This window comes from Phacochoerus africanus, chromosome 4, assembly GCF_016906955.1.
Source record: "Phacochoerus africanus isolate WHEZ1 chromosome 4, ROS_Pafr_v1, whole genome shotgun sequence".
NCBI lineage: Eukaryota > Metazoa > Chordata > Mammalia > Artiodactyla > Suidae > Phacochoerus > Phacochoerus africanus.
In genome coordinates, this window is record NC_062547.1 from 5035131 (window position 1) to 5056951 (window position 21821).

At 55.1% G+C, this 21821-nt stretch overlaps 2 protein-coding genes across 3 annotated transcripts; one reads left to right on the forward strand and one right to left on the reverse strand.

The window, feature by feature from the left end:
* The first annotated feature begins 4170 nt into the window (after nt 1–4170).
* TMEM134 (transmembrane protein 134) lies at nt 4171–9129 on the forward strand. 2 transcript variants are annotated; one of them, XM_047775110.1, is made up of 7 exons: nt 4171–4433; nt 5375–5439; nt 5842–5931; nt 6055–6131; nt 8339–8383; nt 8586–8639; nt 8727–9129. In XM_047775110.1, exons 1-7 carry the CDS (start codon nt 4260–4262, stop codon nt 8807–8809), a joined length of 588 nt encoding a protein of 195 aa, XP_047631066.1. In that variant the 5' UTR covers nt 4171–4259; the 3' UTR covers nt 8810–9129. The 2 variants fall into 2 exon arrangements, with proteins under 2 accessions (XP_047631066.1, XP_047631067.1); XM_047775111.1 differs by lacking the exon at nt 5375–5439 and having other exon boundaries at nt 4172–4433.
* Nucleotides 9130–15670: 6541 nt separating this feature from the next.
* LOC125124875 (calcium-binding protein 4-like) lies at nt 15671–19422 on the reverse strand. Its single transcript, XM_047775113.1, has 6 exons — nt 19018–19422; nt 18601–18631; nt 18377–18520; nt 16996–17105; nt 16493–16640; nt 15671–16354 (listed from the first exon to the last, which is right to left on the reverse strand). The coding sequence occupies exons 1-6, from the start codon at nt 19375–19377 to the stop codon at nt 16326–16328; spliced, it is 822 nt and encodes a 273-aa protein (XP_047631069.1). The 5' UTR covers nt 19378–19422; the 3' UTR covers nt 15671–16325.
* Nucleotides 19423–21821: the final 2399 nt, after the last annotated feature.

The following is a 21821-nucleotide window of genomic DNA, read 5'->3' on the forward strand; positions in this document are numbered from 1 at the left end:
ACTTGCTTAATCCTAAATTAATGCCGTGAGGACAACTGTCATTACCTCTATCTGAAAAATGAGGAACCAGGCACCAGGAAGTCATATAACTTGCTCACGGCAAGGCCAGGACTTGAAATGAGTCATGCATGATCAAATCCTGTTTTTATTTGAAATTGGGACATTTTGGACTTCTCTTTGTGGCTCAGTGGTAACGAACCTGACTAGTATCCATGAGGATACGGGTTCGACCCCTGGTCTCGCTCAGTGGATTAAAGGATCCAGCGTGGCTGCGAGCTTCGGCGTGGGTTCCAAATGAGGCTCAGATCTGGTGTTGCTGTGGCTGTGGTGTAGGCCCTCGGCTATGGCTCTGATTTGACCCCTAGCTTGGGAACCTCCATATGCCATGAAGACCAAAAATAATAATATTAATAATAACGCATTAAAATCCTTGGCCGGGGAACTTCCATATGCCATGGATTTGGGGGGAAAAAAAATAAAAGAAAAGCATTAAAATATTATTGATTTTGGAGTTCCCGTCGTGGCGCAGCAGAAACGAATCCGACTAGGAACCATGAGGTTTCAGGTTTGATCCCTGGCCTTGATCAGTGGGCTAAGGATCTGACATTGCCATGAGCTGTGGTGTAGGTCGCAGATGCAGCTCAGATCCTGCGTTGCTGTGGTTGTGGCGTAGGCCGGCAGCTACGCTGTGATTCGACCCCTAACCTGGGAACCTCCATATGCCGCAGGCGCGGCCCTGAAAAAGACCAAAAAAAAAAAAGACAAATTAAAAATATCATCTAAAAATATATATATATATTATTTATTTTGCTTCCTGAGTTTTTGGTGTCCCCTTTCATTTTTCACCCAAGGAGGATGCCTCATTCCCCTCCTCTAGGCCTGACCTTCCAAGACCCCGAAGCTAGTGAGCAGGAAGCAGGCAGTTCTGCCCAGAGTCGGTGAACTGTCTCGTCACGACACTTCTATACAGTGAAACCATCAGACTGACAGAGTAAGATGTTGGAGAATATTTTTGTAATCTCAGGATGAGGGAACACTTCAAACAAGGCTCAGAGAGCACAAACCTGATGGATTTGACTAAGTAAAAATGAGAGTTTTTCTTTAATTAAGGTCCCCTTGTTTTTTTAACTTTTTTGCTTTTTAGGACCATACCTGCAGCATACGGAGGTTCCCAGGTTAGGGGGTGAATCAGAGCTGCAGCTGCCTGCCACGCCACAGCCACAGCAATGCAGGATCCAAGCCACATCTGTGACCTACACCACGGCTCACGGCAACACCAGATCCTTGACCCACTGAGCAAGGCCTCATGGTTCCTAGTCGGATTCATTTCCTCTGCGCCACGACAGGAACTCCTCAGGGGTTCTCTTGCGGTGCAGTGGGTTAAGGATCCAGCATTGTCACTGCAGTGGCTGGGGTTGCTGCTGTGGCGAGGGTTTGATCCCTGGCCGGGGAACCCCCATATGCCGTACGTGTGGCCAATATTAATTAATTAATCAATGAAGGGCACCTTAGACAAAGTAAGGAGACAAAGACAGGAAGGAGACACGTGCAACAAGAAAAGCTAGCTAGAGGTTAAAACTTAAGCATGTACAGGAGTTCCCGCTATGGGGCAGAGGGCTAAGAATCTAACTGTGGTGGCTAGGGTGCTGTGGAGGAGCAGGTTCCATTCCTGGCCTGGTCCCGTGGGTTAAAGGATCCGGCGTTGTTGCAGCTGTGGGCAGGCTGCCGCTGTGGCTTCGATCCCTTGCCCAGAAACTTCCATATGCCTCGGGTGAGGCCATTCAAAAAAACCACTTAGATGTATGTGTACAGATGTGTGAATCAGCAGGGACAAGGTAGAAACCCAATAGAGAGAAATAGACAAAGGCTATGAATAGGCAGTTCGCAGAAAAGGGGCCGCCGTGGCTGACGAGTGCATGAAAGACCTGTTCATAGTCTCCTGTGGTCAGAGACCCCAGGTGGACATGAGGCACAGCTCGAGAGTCATCAGGTTGGCAAGCCATTAACAAAGCAGGAACACCAAATGCTTAGAGAAAATCAGAACCCGTGTGGTAGGTGTACAAATTGGCACAACCACTAGAGGGACCACTCATGGGAGCTGGTGATGTCAAGGGCCCTGGAAGTCCTAATTCCAGAGAGATTTTTCCACAGACCTAAGGGGACCGTAAAGATGCTCACGGCAGCGGTGAATGCAATGGGGGCGCTGAGGCCGAGCTGAGTGTGCGTCATGGGGCAGGAACTAAACGTGAGACGCTCAACACGGAACGCCACGTGCAGCTAGGAGAAGCAGAAATGAGACGCATGTGGAAAATATTAGTGTTGAGTGTAAAAATGCAGAAATGCAAACAGAATGAGTTTTATACACGGTGCCATGTTTGTAAATGGCAAGCACATCCACATGGGAGCCAGTGAGCGCCATGCAGAACAGAGGGCCAGGCAAGCCTCCAAGGAAGCCGGCTGAGCACACAGATCTGGGGTCCGATGGAAAGGAGCAGGGAGAGGGCAGTGGAGGAGAGGAGGGAAAGTGAATGGACATAACTCGAGCGATCTTGCGATGATGTTCGCAGACTGAGAGGCAGGACTGACCCAACTCTGTACGTGAGGCCATAAGATGAAGTGGGGTGGGTGGGTGGAGGAGGATGAGTGCCCCTAGAGCTTGGTGGACCTGGGTTCAAATCCCAGTTCTACCACTTGCATGCATTTGGGAGTTGGGCAAAGCACACAGTCTTCCGCAAATATCCACTGAGGATCTACTAGTGCCAAATACTGTTCTGAGTGTGGCAGACCCAGTAATAAGACAGTGTAAAATCAGCTAATTTTGGAGTTCCCGTTGTGGTTCGGTAGGTTAAGAACCCGACTAGTATCCATGAGAATATGGGTTATATCCCTGGCCTGCCTCAGTGGGTTAGGGATCCAGTATTGCTGCAACCTATGGTGTAGGTCACAGATGCAGCTGGATTCAGCGTTGCTGTGGCCGTGGTATAGCCTGGCAGCTGCGGTTCTGATTCCATTCCTAGCTGGGAACTTCCATATGCCACAGGCACAGCCCTAAAACAAAAATAAAATAAAATAAAATAAATTTCTGGTAAGTGCTGTGTGATATGAAGTTGACTTTATTTACTTTTTTGTCTTTTTAGGGTTGCACCCACAGCATGTGGAAGTTCCCAAGCTAGGGGTCAAACTGGAGCTGTAGCTGCCGGCCACAGCCACAGCCACAGCCACACCAGTTCCAGTCACATATGCGAGCTACACCACAGCTCACCAGGTCCTTAACCCACTAAGTGAGGCCAGGGATTGAACCTGAGTCCTCCTGGCTACTAGTCCGTTTAACTGCTGAGCTACAAAGGGAACGCCGCGAAACTGACCTTATTTTTGCTTTTTAGGGCCACACCCAGGGTATATGGAGGTTCCCAGGCTAGGTGTCGAATCTGAGCTGTAACTGCTAGCCTATGCCACAGTCACAGCCACGCCAGATCCAAGCTGCGTCTGCAACCTACACCACAGATCACGGCAACACCGGATCCTTAAACCACTGAGCGATGCCAGGGAGCGAACCTGCAACCTCATGGTTCCCAGTCGGCTTCCTTTCCTCTGTGCCACAATGGGACCTCCAAGAGTTCAGATACTATTCTAATCACAGTGAAAAACCAAGGGATGGTTTTATGAAGAGAAGTGACTTGGCAGCATACTTTAAAAAAAAAAAAGTTTTATTTAAGACTAACACAGGTAAAAGGATCCATTATGTCTAAAAGCGCACTTTAGCTGCTGCTGCGTGGAAACCATATTGGAGGAGAGTACAAGCTACATCTGTACGGCGGCGAGAATCATCCCCGGGGCAGGGCCATGGTGAGTAAGTGTGGGGGAACCGTTCCTAAGAGTCGCCTTGGCACTCGAGGAGCGAGCTGGGATGCGGAAGGCTGGAGCGTAGCAGCCCATCCAAGCCCCGCGTATAGGCCCAGGGATCGTGTCGGAGCGGTAGCTGCGGTCGCTCGCCTAGGCGGCCGCTGGGCGGCGCCGCGAGTCCAGCTCGGTCCGGACGAGAGGCAGCCCTGAGCACTAGTCAGCTCGGCGCTCGGCAGCTCTAGCCTGCTGAGGGCGGGGCCGCCATGGAAGGGCGGGGCCTCGGCCAGGGCGCCGGACCGTCGGGCAACCTAGACGACAGCACGGGGCGGGGTCTGCGCGCGGGGGCGGGGCCTGGGCGACGCGGGGCAGGAGGGAGCAGATGGCGACGGCGCTGGGCGCCTGAGCGGGCTGGGGCCATGAGCGCCGCCCGGCCCCAGTTCTGCATCGATGACGCCTTCGAACTGTCCCTGGAGGATGCGGGCCCTGGCCCCGAGTCCGGCGGGGTCGCCCGCTTCGGGCCGCTGCACTTCGAGCGCCGGGCCCGGTTCGAGGTGGCCGAGGAGGACAAGCAGTCCCGCCTGCGCTACCAGGTGAAGGGCCCGGCCCACCTCACCCCACACCTGGGTCTGGGCGGACCCTAGGCCGGCCCCCGGAGAATCCCAACTCGGGAGGATCTGATTAGAGGCCTCAGCCGGAGTGGGAGATCGCCTCCCGGACGTGGCCACTGATCCAGATCCCTGCCCAAACTTTCGTAGCTATGATTTCAGTGCCCGGCCACCACTGGAGAGCCCAGAACCCAGATTCGGGAGCTGATACCCCACCCCGAGCTAGAGATCCCATCCTGGATGCCCCACCGATCCTGGGTACTGACTCTCCCTCCCCTTACCCTACAGGACTGGAAGCTCTTCTGTACCAGAACCAAACCTTGTCTATACTCAGGAGCAGTCCCCTGAGCCCCAGGCCAGATAATCTAGGGAGCCAGCACCCCCTCTTCTGTTCTGAAAGTCCCCGTGCCTTCCTTTCCTCCAGAGTCGAGGCCCCCACTCACATGATGAGTCCTGGCGGATGCCTTGCCTCCCGCTAAACTGGAAATGCCCGTTTTCCCAGAGAATCTCCACCAGCTCTAGAATGCTTTTCTTGGAAACCTGGACCAGACTGCTGTGCCCCAAACCTGGAAACTTTTGGCTTGTCCTTCCCTGTCACCCCACATCCAGAGCCTCCGTACTGTACCCCTGAAATAGCATCCTGACACCTCCACCGTGACTCACAAGCTTGGGAGATCACTGGGCCCTGGGACCCATGCTGGGAGCCCTCCACCAGCCCCTGCGGGCTCCTCCCTGCCAAACCCCCAGCACCCACCTGCTACCAGGGTTTCAGTTTCTGTGAATCATCAAACCCGTTGTTCTTCTCTGGGGAGGGCAGGGCGGAGGGAGTAGCTGTCAAGTGGCCAGGCTGGCTTCCTTCTTCACCAGAGGGGTGTGAGGAAAGGCCTGAACCTCGTAACCCCACTGGGCCCTGTGTTCTGAAATAGAACCTGGAGAACGATGAGGATGGAGCCCAAGCCTCTCCGGAGCCAGATGGGGGAGTCAGCACCAGGTCAGGGCCAGGTGGGGACCCACCCCGAACTCCTAGCCCAGGCCCCTGGCCCCCGCTCAGTCCTCTTCCTTACCTTACTCAGCTCTCACATCCTGTCCTACAAGAGGGGGGCCCCTGTCCTGCACCCTACCCTAATGCCAGCCTCACCCCACCTCCAACCAGGCCCTTTATCCTGCAGAAACCCCCAGCTGGGTCTGGCCGCTAGTCAAGGGTCCCACGGGAATCCCTAGCTTGAAATTCCCCAGCCTTCTTCCACCCCCAGTCCTGCAGAAACCCCCAGCCCTTGAATTCCTCTTCACCCCTGATCCCTTAGGGGATCAGTGTCCCCTAATCTTGCAGGAACACCCAGCCCATGTCCCAAAGGGTCCCCTTGCCCCCTCACTGAGCCCACTCGTCCTGCAGAGATTCGGGCCACACATCCATCCGCAGCTCGCAGTGGTCTTTTAGCACCATCAGCAACAGCACTCAGCGCTCCTACAATGCCTGCTGCAGGTGAGACCCTGCCCGGTACAGCAGCCCTCGGTGCTCCGGGCGGGGGAGGGTGACAGGAGTGGGGGGTGGGAGCAGGGGCTCCTGTCACCTCTTTCACACCCATCCTGCTCTGCTGCCATCCAGCTGGACTCAACACCCTTTGATCCAGAAGAACCGCCGGGTAGTGCTGGCCTCCTTCTTACTCCTCCTGCTGGGGCTGGGTAAGTGGCCCCGAGGGCCCCCTGGATACCCTGCCTCCCTCCATGAGGGTGCTTTTGTTCAGGTTCTGCATCCCCCTGGTACACCAAGCCTCCCAGAATCCTCAGGAAGCAGCTGGCTGCTGTGACCCCACCCATTTTACAGGTGAGGAAGCTGAGGCCTTGGGCAGGGCAGGTCAGTCCCTGGTCGCACAGCCAGGAAATTACACATAATTGAAAATGGAACCTGCTTCAGTGCTCCAAACATTTCCGGTTTTTGTTTTGTTTTTTGTTTTTTTTTTTTTTTTTTTTGCCTGTTTAATCCATCCGGGAATAGAGAGTAACAGCCACCATTTGTTCTGTCTACTTTGAGCCAGGTTCAGGGCAGCCCTTAGTTTCCTTACTTACAGGGGTCACCAGCAAGTGAGAGGTAAGGACCATGAGCCAGAACCTCCGTATAGGGACAGGTGCTTAGGGACATGCCCGTCCCTCGGCCAAGGCCGCAGAGCGCCCTGCCAGCCTGATCCACAGGGCACCCCTCGCCACCCTCCCCTGGAGTCCAAGAGCTGACAGTGGGGTGGGACCTCTCTCCTACCCCCTTTACCCAAGTGGGGAAACGGAGGCCCCCAGCAGGCAGAAAACACAGCCAGATGTTTTCTGACTCCCACGCTCCGCATTCTGTGGGGCCGAGGAGTCAGGGCCCCCAGAAAGGGCCTCAGGTAGGGATCAGAGGAGGACCCAACCATGGCAGCTGCCCTCCTCCTCCAGGAATGTCAGAACCCTCAGCCAGAAAGCTGGGTAGCATCCTTGCCTCAGCCCTGGGTGTCTGCCTGCAGGGGAGGGAACTGCCACTTCCCTAACTGCACGCTGGCCACAGGGCACACTGGCCACCTGCCTCATCTCATTCTGTTCTCAGCCCCCGACAGGGCAGGCATTGTGACATCCCTGTTCGAAAATAAGGACACAGACTCAGCAGGTGAAAGGTCACAGCTGGCAAGGAGATGAGCTGGGATTTAAACCCACATCAGTGACATTGCCAGGCCTTTCTGTAAAGGGTCTTGGTAGAAATTAGAAAAAGATGCCTCCTTTGAGTGGGCAGAGCCCACAGCCCTAAGCCAGGGTACAGGGAGCGAATTTCAACCCCAGTCATACCCTGTTTTGAGCCGCTCTGTGCAGAGCACAAACAACACAACAGTCCTCGGTGGCCTTTCAACCCTCTCTGCTGTACCGCACCTCACCCCCCCCCCCGCCCCCACTGCAGAGCCCAGCTCCCCAGCTCCCCCCATCCCATGCTCTAACTGGGGACCCAGGACTCTCTGGGTCTGAAAAATTGATCCAGCCATGACCCTCCACCCCCAGCTTCCCCAATGGCCGCTGTCCTTGGCCAAAGCCCACATCCCTCCTCAGGCCTCCAGGCCCTGCCAAACTCCTCAAGCCTGGACTCTTGCCTCTCCAACCTCGCCAAAAGCTGGAAGTTCCTAGAAAGCCCCAAGTTCCCTCTAGACTCTGGGCCTTTGCCAGGCTGTTCCCTCCATCTGGAATACTCCCCTCCCTCTCCGCCTGCCCGATGCCCACAGCCAAGCCTCTGGAGTCAGAGCACCTCCACCTTCCAAATGCAGCCCTGGGCGAGATCCTCCCCCTTTGTGCCTCAGTTCCCGCTTCTGCGAAATGGGGATGATACCTTTCGCGTTCAGTCAAGGTGACAAATACGGTGCTGCCTGTAGCATACTTAGCCCAGAGCCTGGCAGCGCCTGGTAAATGGTCACTACATGGTAACTGCTCCTGCTGCTGCCACCCCTGCTCAGCTTAGATGCTACTGCCTCCAATAAGCCCTCCCTGCTCCCCCAGGCCAATAGGCTGATCTGGGGTTGTACAGGGGAAAGGCCATGGGGGCAGGGACCTCATCCGCCTTTCCCCAAGGGATTCCCAGTTCCAGGCACTCAGCAGTTAAACAAAAATAAATGTTTGCCGACTGCTGAACGGCCACACCAAGGGGCAGACAAAACTCCTTTCATAGACATCTCCCAGGGCCTGCCAGCTGCCCTGCTCTGAAAACACAGAGCTTGGTGAGCTTCCCCCGGCGGCTTTCTGCCCAGGGGACAGCTCAGGTGGGGGGACACCATTCCCCAGGCCTCAGCCACGCTGGGGGGTGCGGGTGGAGGCCCCCCACCCTGCCACCAGCTCCTGCCCCCGGCACCTGTCCTCACCCTCGCGGCTCCGTCTGTGTGCAGTGCTGACCCTGACCGGCGTGGGACTGGAGGTGGCCCCCTCGCCAGGTGAGCGCCCCCTCCTACCTAGGCAGGCAGCGCTCGCTCCCCGCTTGGGCCCAGGGGTCTTTGGCAAGCCCTTCCGCCTCCCCCGCGCTCAGCACCCTCCGGGCAGGAAACGACCCCTTTTACCTCGGAGCGTGGGGCTTGCCCAGGCGGCGAGCCCGCGTCCCGCCCGGGAGCCTCCCGCCCTGACCCGCCCCTCCCGCAGGTGTCTCCAGCGCCATCTTCTTCGTGCCCGGCTTCCTGCTGCTGGTCCCGGGAGGTGAGCGCGCGCCCGGCGGGGGCGGGGCGGGGGCGGGGCGGGGCCCGGGGGGGGGGGGGCCGGGCGCTGACAGACCCCGCCCCGCAGTCTACCACGTGATCTTCATCTACTGCGCTGTCAAGGGCCACCGGGGCTTCCAGTTCTTCTACCTGCCCTACTTCGAGAAGTGAGCTGCTGGCGGACGGCGGGGATCCAGCATCGGTTCCGAGGGGCCCCTTCGGCCTCCTCGCGTTTCCCTAGCGGGGGCGTTCCTGGGGCCCGCGCCCCGCTGCCATTGCCTCATCTCATGGGAAAAGCCCCTCCCGGACTCTCGAGTCCAGCAGTCCCCTGGAGAGTTTGCTCAGGGAGTTTGGGGCTTGTGGGCCTCAGGCCGTTACCCGTATCTAGGAAAGGCTTCCCTTCCCTGCCGCGTGCCTTAACTTATTCTCCGGCCCTGGGGCTGCTGGGTTGGTGGTGTTTTGCGCTAATAAAAGGGGTGCTTAGTTCCCACCGACAGTTCCGTTTTACTTCCCATTAGCCCTGACCAACTCACCAGCCTGGCCACAGCCCGGTCCTGGAAAGACTGAGAAAAGGACTGACCCTGGGGGTGAAGGGATCCAGGACTGTCCATCTCCCCGCGGTACACAGGATAGTCCTGATGCTCCAAGACTTGCCCAAGGTCACAGTACAATAGGGGCAGAGCTGCCCTGCAAGCCTAGAGGAGGCCCGGCCAGCCTCTGACTTGCTCAGCCCTCAGTGGAGTCAGTCCCACCTATACCTGCATTTGGAGAGGTAGCATTGGTGCCTGTCCCGGTGGCCCTGGCCAGGGGCACTCAGATGACGCAGGCCTGCGGCCTGGAGGCTGGTATCCTGGTTCCAGCCTGGCTCTGGGGCCCTGGGCTGGCACAGCCAGTTCCAAATATGGGCCACCAGGAGGCAGCAGCCCAGCCTCCTCCACCGGCTGCCCTACTTCCCAGCCCCAGAATGTGGGAGAAGTAGGGGGCAAAGGACACAGGAAGCAGGACCCATATGACAGAAAACCTCAGTGATCAAAGACTCTCAGAACACTGGAAACAGACCGTCTCAGAATCTGGGAACGTTCGAGCATCTCAGGGTCTCAATGAGCAGGAAACAGAATCTTTGAGAACCCTGAAATCTGAGATCATAATAGCTGCCATTTATCAGACTCTTAGAAGGCATCAGGTCCCGTGTGAAGCACTCAGCCCAGGTTATGTCCGGTACTCCTCAGAGGAAGCCGAGACCCAGCAAGATGGCTCTGCCAAAGGCAAGAGTTAGGAACCTAACCCTGGGCATCCATGCCTCCGAGGGAGCTGAGGATCAGCAAGCTGGCCCGGCCCCCAGCTGACCGACTGAGGGGCTGGCCGAACGGGTGCGGCCTGAGGAGACTTTGGGTGGGGGGTTGGGGGGGGGGAGATTATATCGGAGTCAGCCAGCTCCACTCCACAGGCCCGACAGAGTCCCAGCTAAGAATGGCTTTCACAATTTAGTAATGGCTGGAGTTCCCGTCATGGCTCAGTGGTTAACGAATCCGACTAGGAACCATGGGGTTGTGGATTCGATCCCTGGCCTTGCCCAGGGGGTTGGGGATCTGGCGTTGCCTTGAGCTGTGGTGTGGGTTGCAGATGCGGCTGGGATCCCGCATTGCTGTGGCTCTGGTGGAGGCCGGCGGCTACGGCTCCGATTCGACCCCTAGCCTGGGAACCTCCATATGCAGTGGGAGCGGCCCTAGAAAAGGCAAAAAGACAAAAAAAAAAAAAAAAACAACAAACAAACAAAAAGTTCAGTGTCAATCGAATTTAATTGGTATTTATTAAATTTCCAATGCAGCCCCACTTATAAGCTGACTCTGGCTACTCAGCCATCGAAACTACACCAGCAGAGCAACAGAAACCTTATGGTGCCCAAAGCCTAAAATCTTGACTCTCTGGCCCTTCACAGAAAAAGTTTGCCTTCCCTTGGTCTATATGACCACGTTGACGGAACACCGAATCAATCCCAAGATTTAACGTTTTAATGTAACCAATGTGCTTGATGTTGTTGTTGTTGTTTCTTTGGTGGCCTCCCGGAAGCATATGGAGTTCCAGGCCCGGGATCAGATCTGAGCCGAGCCGCAGTTGGAATCTGCACGGCAGCTGTGGCAACGCTGGATCCTTGACCCACTGGGCTGGGCTGGGGATCGAACCTGTGTCCCAGTGCTCCAGAGACACTGCTGATCACATTGCGCCACAGCAAGAACTCCCAACATGCTTGATTTTTGCTGGTTAATTTATGTAAACAGTTGGATAACAGCAACGCTCGCCTCAGGACATAATGAATATCTAAACTCTAAATATGATTTCTTTTTCGTTGGAAAAAGCATCAATAGTTGAAGCCAGGAGTTCCTGTCATGGCGCAGTGGTTAACGAATCCAACTAGGAACCACGAGGTCGCGGGTTCGGTCCCTGCCCTTGCTCAGTAGGTTAACGATCCGGCGTTGCCGTGAGCTGTGGTGTAGGTTGCAGACGCGGCTCGGATCCCTCGACCCCTAGCCTGGGAACCGCCATATGCTGCGGGAGCGGCCCAAAGAAATAGCAAAAAAAAAAAAAAAAAAGTTGAAGCCGGTTGGGAACATTAGATTTCCTTGGCGAATTGCGACTCAGTTTATCCTTAATGGTTTTTGCCCCACAGCCCATTTTTTCTGATATGCCTGCAGTTGTATTAGCTCTTTTGCTTAATTCTTTCCAAGCCGTCACTTTCGGCCTTTCAGTTGTCATTATGCTTTGAAGATGTCTCTTAGGTATCCTGCTCTTAGCTGCAAGAGCCTGGTATCTGCCTTTTGGGATCTGGTCTCTGCCCTTGTAGTAGAAGAACCTCTGGTTTCTAGCCGGGCACAAGGCCACCCAAAATAAAGATTGCATTTCCCAGCATCCCTTGCAACCTGGCGAACTAGGGGAGCCCTGCCTAATGGGGTAGAGGTGGTTCAAGCTCTGCTCCCTTTCTTCTTTGCCCCTGCCTCCATCCTGACTGCTGGGAAATGAACAAACATGGGTACACCCTCAGAGTGGTGGGGCAGCCAGCACAAGGAGCCTGGGTCCTGAAGCCCATACTATTAGATTTTTACCTAAACCTCTTCCACTGGGGGACATAAACTTCCATCCAATTTAAAGCATTGCTTTTTGGGGGTCTCTGTCACTCACAGGGACCCCAACCTAACATGGACATTTTCTTCTGGGACTGAGACTCTTGACTTTTAACCAAGAAATGTAATCTGCTTATATATATATATATAATTTTGGGGGGGTCTTTCTGTCTTTTCTAGGGCCTCATCCGTGGCATATGGAGGTTCCCAGGCTAGGAGTCTAATTGCAGCTGTAGCCGCCAGCCTATGCCAGCTGCATCTGCGACCTATAGCACAGCTCACAGCAACACCGGATCCCCACCCCACTGAACGAGGTCAGGGATCGAACCCACAACCTCATGGTTCCTGGTCAGATTCGTTAACCACTGAGCCACGACAGGAACTCCAATATGCTTATATTTATTGTAATTTTTGGTGTGTGTCTTTTTAGGGCTCTGCCCTTGGTATATAGAAGTTCCCAAGCTAGGGGTCGAATCAGAGCTGTAACTGCCGGCCTACACCACAGCCACAGCAACGCCAGATCTGAGCCGTGCCTGTAGCCTACACCACAGCTCATGGCAACACCAGATCCTTAACCCACTGAGCGAGGCCAGGGATTGAACCCACATCCTCAGGTTCGTTAACCACTGAGCCATGACGGGAACTCCTAACTTTTGTTTTTTAAAGGATTATTTCTACCTTCTGTTTTAATGTTTTCTGTAGACTTTGTTTTTCTTTGCTTTTTTCCTCTTTCCCAACCTGCTACTGGCTTAATCAAGAATTTTTCCCTTTTCCTCCTCTATTAATTTTTCTATTGAGGACGGAACATTCTGTCTCTATGGCTGTTATATTAATAATCACCCTTATGTGAGTAACAAAGTCTCAAGTTAATCTATCTTCCTCTGGGGAAAACAAGAAAAAGCCTTCAGCATGTCTGAAATAGCCTCTCCTGGAGTGCTCTTGTGGCACAGCAGGTGAAGGGATCCAGTGTTGCCACTGCAGTGGCTGGGGTTGCTGTTGTGGCAAGGGTTCAATCCCTGGCCTAGGAATTTCCACATGCCATGAGCACAGCAAGAAATAAAATTTTAAAAATATACGTCCCTTCCCTTCTTCCATTTTATTTTTGTCTGTTATTTTTTTGTCCCTCCTTGTTGCTATTTTAAAAATTTATTTGATTTTATTTTATTGCTATTTGGGGCCGCAACCGCAGCAGATGGAGGTTCCCAGGCTGGGGGTCTAATCGGAGTACAGCTGCCGGCCTACAGCCACAGCCACAGCAACTCGGGATCCGAGCAGCATCTTCGACCTACACCACAGCTCACGGCAACGACAGATCCTTAACCCACCGAGCAGAGGCCAGGGATCGAACCCACAACCTCATGGTTCCTAGTCGGATTCGTTAACCACTGCGCCCCGACGGGAACTCCTGTCCCTCCTTGTTTTTAAAATCCCCTGAGTTATTTTTTAAAACTAATGTTTCTTTAGATCTACCAATATGTTTACTGATTTCTTTCCTATTATTTAGTACATACTGGCCTTGAATTTCCCTCTACCTGAAGCCATCCCTTCAACAAGAGTTCATGGAAGGGAAACCCTTTCAGGCTTTGTTTGTAGAAAAAAAGATTGTATTTCATCTTCAGCCTTAAATAATATGAGCTTGGTTTAAGGTATGAGCTTCTTGGCTGGCAATTATTTTTCCTCTGCGTGTTAAACAATATATATTCCATTTTCTTCTGGCATCTTCTGTTGCCAGTGAAAAAAGCATTGGAGAGTCTGAGTGCTAATCCTTGGTAAGTAATCCGACCTTTCAATGGACAGGATTTTCCTTTTGTATTCTGCAGTTTCACTAGGATGCATCCGGAAACACTTTTATTTTTATTTTATTGGAAGCATATGGAAGTTCCCAGGCTAAGGACTGGCCTGCGCCACAGTCGCAGCTCACAGAGCAAGGCCAGGGATTGAACCTGCAGCCTCATGGATTTGCTTCCGCTTCACCACAATGGGAACTCCCAAGAAACATTTTATTTTTATTTATCCTTCTCTGGCTCCAATGTGCTCCCTCAGTCTGAGCCGTGTCTTCGCGGAAGTCTTTATGGAAAAATTTCAACTATCATCTCAATATTTCCTCCTGCCCATTCTCCACACTTCCCTCTTCTGAGAGTCCTAAATGACTTTTTTCCCCCTTTTTTTTGGCCACACCCATGGCACGCAGAAGCTCCCCAGCCAGGGATCAACCCCGCACCATAGCAGTGACTACACCAGGTCCTTAACCCACGGAGCCTTCAGGGAACTCCTCCTAATGACTTTTAACTACTTTTTAATATTTTCCATCTTTCAGCCCTCAGGGCTGCCTTATGGCTGATTTCTCAGATAGAGCTTCCAGTTCATTCATCTTTTCTTAAATGGTATCCGATCTGCTGTTTAAATTATCCCGTGATTTTTCCCATTCTAATGACCATAGCCATATTTCTAGAAGTTCTACTTTTTTCTTTTTTGTCTTTTGAGGGCCACACCCGCGGCCTATGGCGTTTCTTAGGCTAGAGGTCCAATCGGAGCTGTCGCCGCTGGCCTTACACCAGAGTCACAGCAAGGCAGGATCACAGCCGTGTCTGCGACAAACACCACAGCTCATGGCAACGCCGGATCCTTAACTCATTGAGCGAGGCCAGGGATCAAACCTGCATCCTCATGGATAACTAGTTGGGTTCGTTAACTAACCACTGAGCCATGATGGGAACTTCTGGGTTACTTTTTAAATTTTTTCTATTCTGTGTTCAGTCTATCCTGTTACTAATACTGATTTCCTTCTTTTTTTTTGTCTTTTCCAGGTCCACACCGGCGGCATATGGAGGCTCCCAGGCTAGGGGGTCTAATCGGAGCTGTAGCCGCCGGCCTACGCCACAACCACAGCAACTCGGGATCCAAGCCGCATCTGTGACCTACACCACAGCTCATGGCAACGCCAGATCCTTAACCCACTGAGCAAGGCCAGGGATCAAACCTGCAACCTCATGGTTCCTAGTCAGATTCCTTAACCACTGAGCCACAATGGGAACTCCTATTTCTCTTCCTTCTTTATCTGTTTTTTGTTTGTTTATTTTTGCATTTATGTAATGGTCTCTTCTAGATTGTTTTATGATTTATGCTCTGGTGTGTTGATTCTCCTGTTTACGGCATCTGCCTCCTCTCCCTCATGGATATCTGTTTCCTTATGTGATTTGTAATTTTTTGTCGTGAGTTCATTTTCAGAAGTAACAGGGTTGGAGCTCCTGTCGTGGCTCAGCAGAGATGAACCTGACTGGCAGCCACAAGGACACACGTTCAATCCCTGGCGTCACTCAGTGGATTAAGGATCCAGCATTGCTGTGGCTGCAGTGCAGGCTGGCAGCTGTAGCTCTGATTGGACCCCTAGCCTGGAAACTTCCATATGCGTCGGTGCGGCCCTAAAAAGACAAAAAAAAAAAAAAAAAAAGAAAGAAAAGACAGAAGTAACAGGGTTGTTTGGGTTTTTTTTAAGTCCCACGTGCCCTGGGTTGACAGAGCGCCCTTCTCAGCAGTTTTCTCCTGTTTCTTCAGCTTTTCACACACGGATATAAACCACACTCCTGCTTGAGGTGAAGCCTGAGTTTCAGATTCACTGGGGTAATGTTTTCCTCTCAAGATCCTAAATGTCTTCTCTCGCCACTTTCTCAGGCTAATGGGTGCAGGTATGTTTTGGTCCCCTTTTTCCTTTTTTTTTTTTTCTTTTAGGGCCACACCTGCAGCATATAGAGGTTCCCAGCCTAGGGGTCAAATCGGAGCTACAGCTGCCGCCTACGCCACAGCCACAGCAACGCCAGATCCAAGCCATGTCTGCGACCTACACCACAGCTTAGGGCAATGCCGGATCCTTAACCCACTGAGCAGGGCTAAGGATCAAACCCACATCCTCATGGATACTAGTCAGGTTCTTAACCCCCCAGCCACAACGGGAACTCCTGTTCCCCTTTTCAAGAACAGGGTAGCCCGTTGAGACCCTAAAATATACTGGGTGATGTCATGTCTTGCTCCCCAGCTTCTTATAGGTCTTTTGTCCCTTCCTGGGTGTCAGAGCCCAGGCTCCCAAACCTCTCTGCAGCCCCCGCAGCATCTGCTCCCTCGACCACTCAGCTTTCTGTTCTCTCTCTGTCTTTGGTCCCTGAGGTCATCCTTTCCTTTCAAGTTCAGCTTAAAAAAAAAATTCTACATATAAGTAGTGAGAGGCATCCAGCCACCCTCTCAATTCAGCGTGTTACCAGAATCCCCCACTACACTGCCCCGTCTTCGAATGCCCCCAGTGCCAGGGAGCGCCCTACCTCCCAAGGGCTGGAGAGACCCCACATCTTGCTCACACAGGGAATGATGGGAGCTTAAGGGCTGGTTTCCTCCAGGCAGCTTGAGCGGGAGGGAGGTGCGGACGAGGGCGGGCAGGTGACGTCCGGGGCCAACTCTCCAGCCAGATGTTGCAGGAGCAGAAGTAAGCCTGGGGCTGCTGGGTCTCTTTCACCCTGGGACCTCGGGCCGAGGGTGTGCGGCATGACGCTTGTTGGAGTCTGGGGCCGGAGGGGGCCTCAGTGAGTGGAAAGCATCATCACGAACTCTGCGGGAGAGAAGGGGCGGGGCTTGGGCAGGTCCAGGTCAGCGATTCCCCCCCCCCCGCCCCCCGCCCCCGAGGCACTGGGCTCAGCCTGGGAGCCAGAGGAATGGGGTGGGGTGGCTGGCAGAATAGGAAACTCACCGTCAAAATCTACGGTGCCGTCCCCATTGAGATCCACTTCTCGGAGCATCTCGTCCAGCTCAGAGCCCGCCAGTGGCTCCCCCAGCAGAGCGGGTGCTGCCTGTCGCAGTTCTGCCACGGTGATTCGTCCATCCCTGTCCCTGTCAAACTGGGATGCCAGCAGGCTCAACCTCTCCTACCCAAAGCGGCCTGTGCCAGAACCCACCTCCGCCTTGCCACGTCCTGTGCGTAGATGCCTCCATCTTCATCCATCCAAACCCTCCTCCTCCTCCTCCTCCTCCCAGGCCGAAGGGGGAGCCCCCTGCCCCAGGAAGTCTCTCTGGGTGGATCCCCGAGCTGGGAGTGAGCCAAACCCTCTTCCACCCTTCTCTGGCCCTACTCCCACCAACTGCAGGGCTCCAAGCTTCCAGAGACTGAGGGTCCCAGCCTCCCCCGGCCTGGGCCTGGGCCAGTAAGGATGCCACCCCAAAGCCACCCCTCCCCCCAGTCTGGACGCTCCACACCTCTCGGAAGGCGATGCGCAGCTCCCGCACACCCAGCATGTGTGCGGTCTCCTCCCTCAGCTTCGGGCCCATCATCTCCACAAACTCCTCGAAGTCCACGCGGCCACCCACTGCGGACCCAGGCACAGGCGGTGAGTGCTGGGGCCCAAGGCAGGAAGCTCGAGGGCCAGCCCCTCCCTGGCCACCACCAGAGGGATGGGAGGCTGCAGCCGTGAGCTCTGTGGGCGGGCAAAGTGCTCACGTGTTCTCAGCAAAGCACCCGCATGCATGGGAAGGCAAGAAACCCGGCCGTGGAACCAGACAGACCCGAGTTCAAAGCCTGACTCCGTCACACTCATGGTGTGGCCTCAGGTGACTTACTGAACGCCTCTCCTCATCTGAGGTCAGAGTGCTGTTGGGGTTGCAGTTCAGGGCTACGAAGTGCCACAGTCCCACAGGTGGCAGTAAGTACCCCGTGGAGGCATACCCAGGTAGATCCTGGATTATAAGTTGCCACCAGTTAAAAAAAACACCAGTGATCAATTAACAGCTTGGGGGAAAGAAAGAAGCATGACACTAAATATTCACATCTACGGCTCAGCACCTCCCACTTGGGAAACTGTAAAGAAGAAAACTGGGAGTTCCTGTGGAGGCCCAGTGGTTAACGAATCCGACTGGGAACCATGAGGTTGCAGGTTCGATCCCTGACCTTGCTCAGTGGGTTAAGGATCTGGTGTTGCCGTGAGCTGTGGTGTAGGTTGCAGACGCGGCTCGGATCCCACGTCGCTGTGGCTCTGGCGTAGGCTGGTGGCTACAGCTCCGATTCAACCCCTGGCCTGGGAACCTCCATATGCCGTGGGAGCGGCCCAAGAAATGGCAAAAAAGACAAAAAGAAGAAGAAGAAGAAGGAAACCTACGCAATCTGGTATCTGACAAATCAGCTAATGAGAATCACACAAGTGCGGCCCACGGGACCTTTAATTGCAGGAAACGGCCAGGGTTCTGTCACTCCAGGTCTCACCAAACCTCAGGAGACTCTCTGCCAGAGGCTCGGGAGGGTCCGAGAGAGAGAGACAGAGACAACACAGGCTGCTACCAGCACAGACCACTGTCTCTTAGTCCCAGACGGAGGTCCTCAGCCTGAGCCCCAGAGCCTCTCTCGGATCACTCGGTGCCTTCCTTGTCCCCACCCACCCACGTGTGCCGGGGCCAGTGTCAAACTGCCCTGGAAACTGCCACCTCCCTTGCTCCACCATCACCCCTGCCGGACTCCCAGTGCACGCCTGGGAGCACCTCCCTACGCCTGTTCCCCTGAACCGCGGGGCTGGGAGAGGGCTGGGCCTGCAAAGCCGGGTGGCTCCTGTCCCCCCCACCCCCACAGGTGGGGGGGTCAAACACTGACTTCGCATCTTGACGTGCTGGGAGACCTCGATGAGCTCCATCTCGGTGGGCATGTAGCCCAGCGCACGCATGCACTCGCCCAGCTCCCGGTAGCCGATGTGGCCGTCGTGGTCCGTGTCAAACTCCTCGAAGGCGGCCCGAAGCTCTGCAGGGCAGGCATGTCAGGCGCAGGCAGCCAGGCTCTGGGACACCTCCCACCCGCTGCTGTCAGCAAGGGCTACTTACCGTCCAGCTCCTCGGGGCCCAGCTCTCGGTCCTGCAGAGGCATAGTCCAGCTTGTCCCTGGGGTCAGCCAGGGCTCTGGCCATCCTTCCTCCTCCAGCCCCAGCCCGAGCTGGCCTGGGCAGGGTCCATCCCACAAGGGCAGGAGAAGGCGGCTGAAGTCTCGGGAGCCCCAGGAGAGATGACCTCCTTCCTGCTCCTGGAGCCCCAAGCTCCCACAGATCCCTGGGCTTGAGGTCTATCTCTGCCCACTGCCCAGGACCTGCCCAAGACCTGCTCTTCCCCGGACTCAGAAACCCTGCCCCCACTGCCCAGGCTCCTGAGTCTGGAGCAGAAGCCTCTGGAGGCTTGAGTGCTAAGCCCACCCCTGAGTCCCCACCCCACACCCAGGTCCCCAGCGCTGCCCTGGGCCCACCTGACCTTCCCGAAGATGCGGTTCAGCAGGGGTCCGTACGTCCTCTGAGCAGCATCGTGCTGGGAGGCAGGACGGTGCCGGTGGGACTGGCGACGAGAGGCCAGTGCAGGGGCCACAGGGCCTGGTCCCTCCTGCCCTTCTCTGGTCCTAGATGGGTTCCTGCTGCTCTCCGGGGCCTCAGGGCCCTGGGGTGGGGGCTGTTCCCCAGAGCTGCCGGCGTCCTTCCGGGACCCTCGGAGCCCCTTCTTCTTGCTGCTCCTCCTCCTGGTCAAGGGAAGCCCCTCAGCACCACTACCAGAAGCCTTGACCCCCCCAGGGGGCTGCTGGGGGGCCCCATGCTGCTCCCCCCGCTGCTCTGTGGCCATGTGGAAAGGGGTGACAGGGCTCAAAGATGCAGCACCAGGGAGCACCCCTGCCTCTCGGAACCCATAAAGCTGCTTATGCACTGCCACCCTGAACACTGCGGGCCAGGGATCGGGCCCTGAGGGGGATTAGGGTAAGTGAGGCAGGCAGCCCAGGCCCTAATCCCAGCCCTCTGCCTGGGGGCGGCCAGGACAGAGCCTGATGCGTCAAGGGAACTGGCCTCAGCAACACAGGTGGCTGCCGTGAGTTTTGGACTCCAGCTCTGCCACTTAGGAGCTGGGAGCCCCAGCAAATTCCCCTCTAAGCCTCAGTTGCTTCATCTATAAAATGGGGGCAATCCTGCTGAAAAGTCAAGACTCTGCCCACTTGCATGATGTGGGCGGGACTTAGCTAAGGCAGGGCGAGGACAGCGTCTCAGGCAGAAGAGGACTGTGGGCAAAGGCTGGAGGTGGGTTCCTGCTGTGGCTCAGTGGGTTACTAATCCAGCTGATATCCATGAGGATATGGTTCGATCCCTGGCCTCGCTCAGTGGGTTACGGATCCTGCCCTGCTGTGAGCTGTGGCTGCAGCTCTGATTCAACCCCTAGCCTGGGAATTCTCATATGCCCTAAAAAGGGGGAAAAAAAAAAAAAAGCCTGGGAGGTGGGGAGGAGAGGACGAGTTCTCACTGGCGCCCACATGAGTGCCGTCCTGGCTCGAGCAGAGGACGTGTGAAGTTGCGGGAGAGAGGCCCTATCCTAGCGGCCTTAAATCACAGATGACTGCATGTCGTGGGGGTGACATCAGAGGAGGTGGGCCCTGGGGGGACCCAGAGCCTGTCCTGAGCTGAAGGGGCCCAGGATGAGGGGTCCTAGCCACCTGACCCGGCCGGGGATGGGGGTGCCTGGCTGGTCCCTGGCCCCGTGGGCCGGGGTGAGGTTTCCCGGAGAGCTGCCCCATGAATGATTGATGCCCCTTCAGCTTGGGTTTCATGCCACCGCCTGAGCGCCGCCAGGCACCGTGCTGCAGGCCCCGGTGCGGTGCAGGGCCGGGCAGGTAGCTGGACCCCTGGGTGGACAGGCTAACCCTGCTCCTTCCAGCCGGCAGCTGCACCTCACAGGTAAGCCAGGCCTCCCTGTCGGGACCCAGGGGAGCCCAGGGCTCTGATCCAGTAGGGGCTGGAGCCTGCAGAGTGGGGTCTGCCCGAGTGAGGGCCCTGGGGCTGTGGAGACCTCTGGGTTAAAGGTCAAGTGGCTGGAGCCGTGGGCCTCGGGCAGGATCCGGCCTTTCCAGGGCATCTGGTTTCTCCACCCTCGGAGGGAGACTCCCTCCCTCCAACTAAGGAAAGTAGGGTCAGGGGCAGCAGGCCCCTGGGGACCCAGCCACCCTTATCCTCATCACACTGCCCGGCCCTCTGCCCCATTTTCTTCCTTCCTTTCTTCCTCTTTCTTTCTTTTCTTTTCTTTTTTCTTTTTTCTTCTTCTTTTTTTTTTTTGGTCTTTTTGCCTTCTCTAGGGCCACACCCGCGGCATGTGGAGGTTCCCAGGCTAGGGGTCGAATCGGAGTTGTAGCTGCCGGCCTATGCCAGAGCCACAGCAATTCGGGATCTGAGCCTCGTCTGCGACCTACACCACAGCTCACGGCAACGCCGGATCCTTAACCCACTGAGCAAGGCCAGGGATCGAACCCACATCCTCATGGTTCCTAGTCGGATTTGTTAACCACTGAGCCATGACGGGAACTTTCTTTCTTTCTTTCTTTCTTTCTTTCTTTCTTTCTTTCTTTCTTTCTTTCTTTCTTTCTTTCTTTCTTTCTTTCTTTCTTTCTTTCTTTCTTTCTTTCTTTCTTTCTCCTTCCTTCCTTCCGCCTCCGTCTTTCCCTTTCTTTCTTTTTCAATTTTGACTGCCCTGCAGCATATGGAGTTCCCAGGCCAGTGATAGATCCGAGCCACAGTCACACCCTAGGCTGCAGCTGTGGCAACGCCAGATCCTTAACCCCCCTTGTTGGCTGGGGCTCGACCCTGAGTCCCAGCGCTTCCAAGATGCCGCTGACGCCATTGCCCCTCAGTGAGAGCTCCAGCCCCCTTTGCTATTCAGTGGCCCCAGGGGACAAATATGGACCACCCTCTTCCCCAGACTCCCAGTCCATCCTGGATTCCTATGGGCTCAGGGGATCCTGAGCCCTCTCTTCTTCATCTCTTAAACACTGGAACCCAGGATACCACATGAAAAGGAGGCGGTGATGCTCTGACCAAGTGGTTGGTTTTTGGTTTTGTTTTGCTTTTTAGAGCTGCATCTGCCGCATATGGAAGTTCCCAGGCTAGGGGTTGAATTGGAGCTGCAGCTGTGGGCCTACGCCACAGCCACAGCCACGCCGGATCCTTAACCCACTGAGCGAGGCCAGGAATCGAACCTACATCCTCCTGGATACTAGTCGGATTCATTACCGCTGAGCCACAATGGGAACT

What these genes read in the sequence shown, in the direction of transcription:
- TMEM134 (XM_047775110.1), top strand. Translation starts at nt 4,260, where the DNA reads ATGAGCGCCGCCCGGCCCCAGTTCTGCATCGATGACGCCTTCGAACTG. An exon ending in TCCTACAATGCCTGCTGCAG is followed by an intron (nt 5,932 to 6,054) that starts GTGAGACCCTGC and finishes GCTGCCATCCAG; the next exon opens with CTGGACTCAACACCCTTTGA. An exon ending in ACTCCTCCTGCTGGGGCTGG is followed by an intron (nt 6,132 to 8,338) that starts GTAAGTGGCCCC and finishes GTCTGTGTGCAG; the next exon opens with TGCTGACCCTGACCGGCGTG.
- LOC125124875 (XM_047775113.1), bottom strand. Translation starts at nt 19,377, where the DNA reads ATGGCCACAGAGCAGCGGGGGGAGCAGCATGGGGCCCCCCAGCAGCCC. An exon ending in CCAGCACGTCAAGATGCGAA is followed by an intron (nt 17,106 to 18,376) that starts GTCAGTGTTTGA and finishes CTGGGTCCGCAG; the next exon opens with TGGGTGGCCGCGTGGACTTC. An exon ending in CGGCACCGTAGATTTTGACG is followed by an intron (nt 16,355 to 16,492) that starts GTGAGTTTCCTA and finishes TCTCTCCCGCAG; the next exon opens with AGTTCGTGATGATGCTTTCC.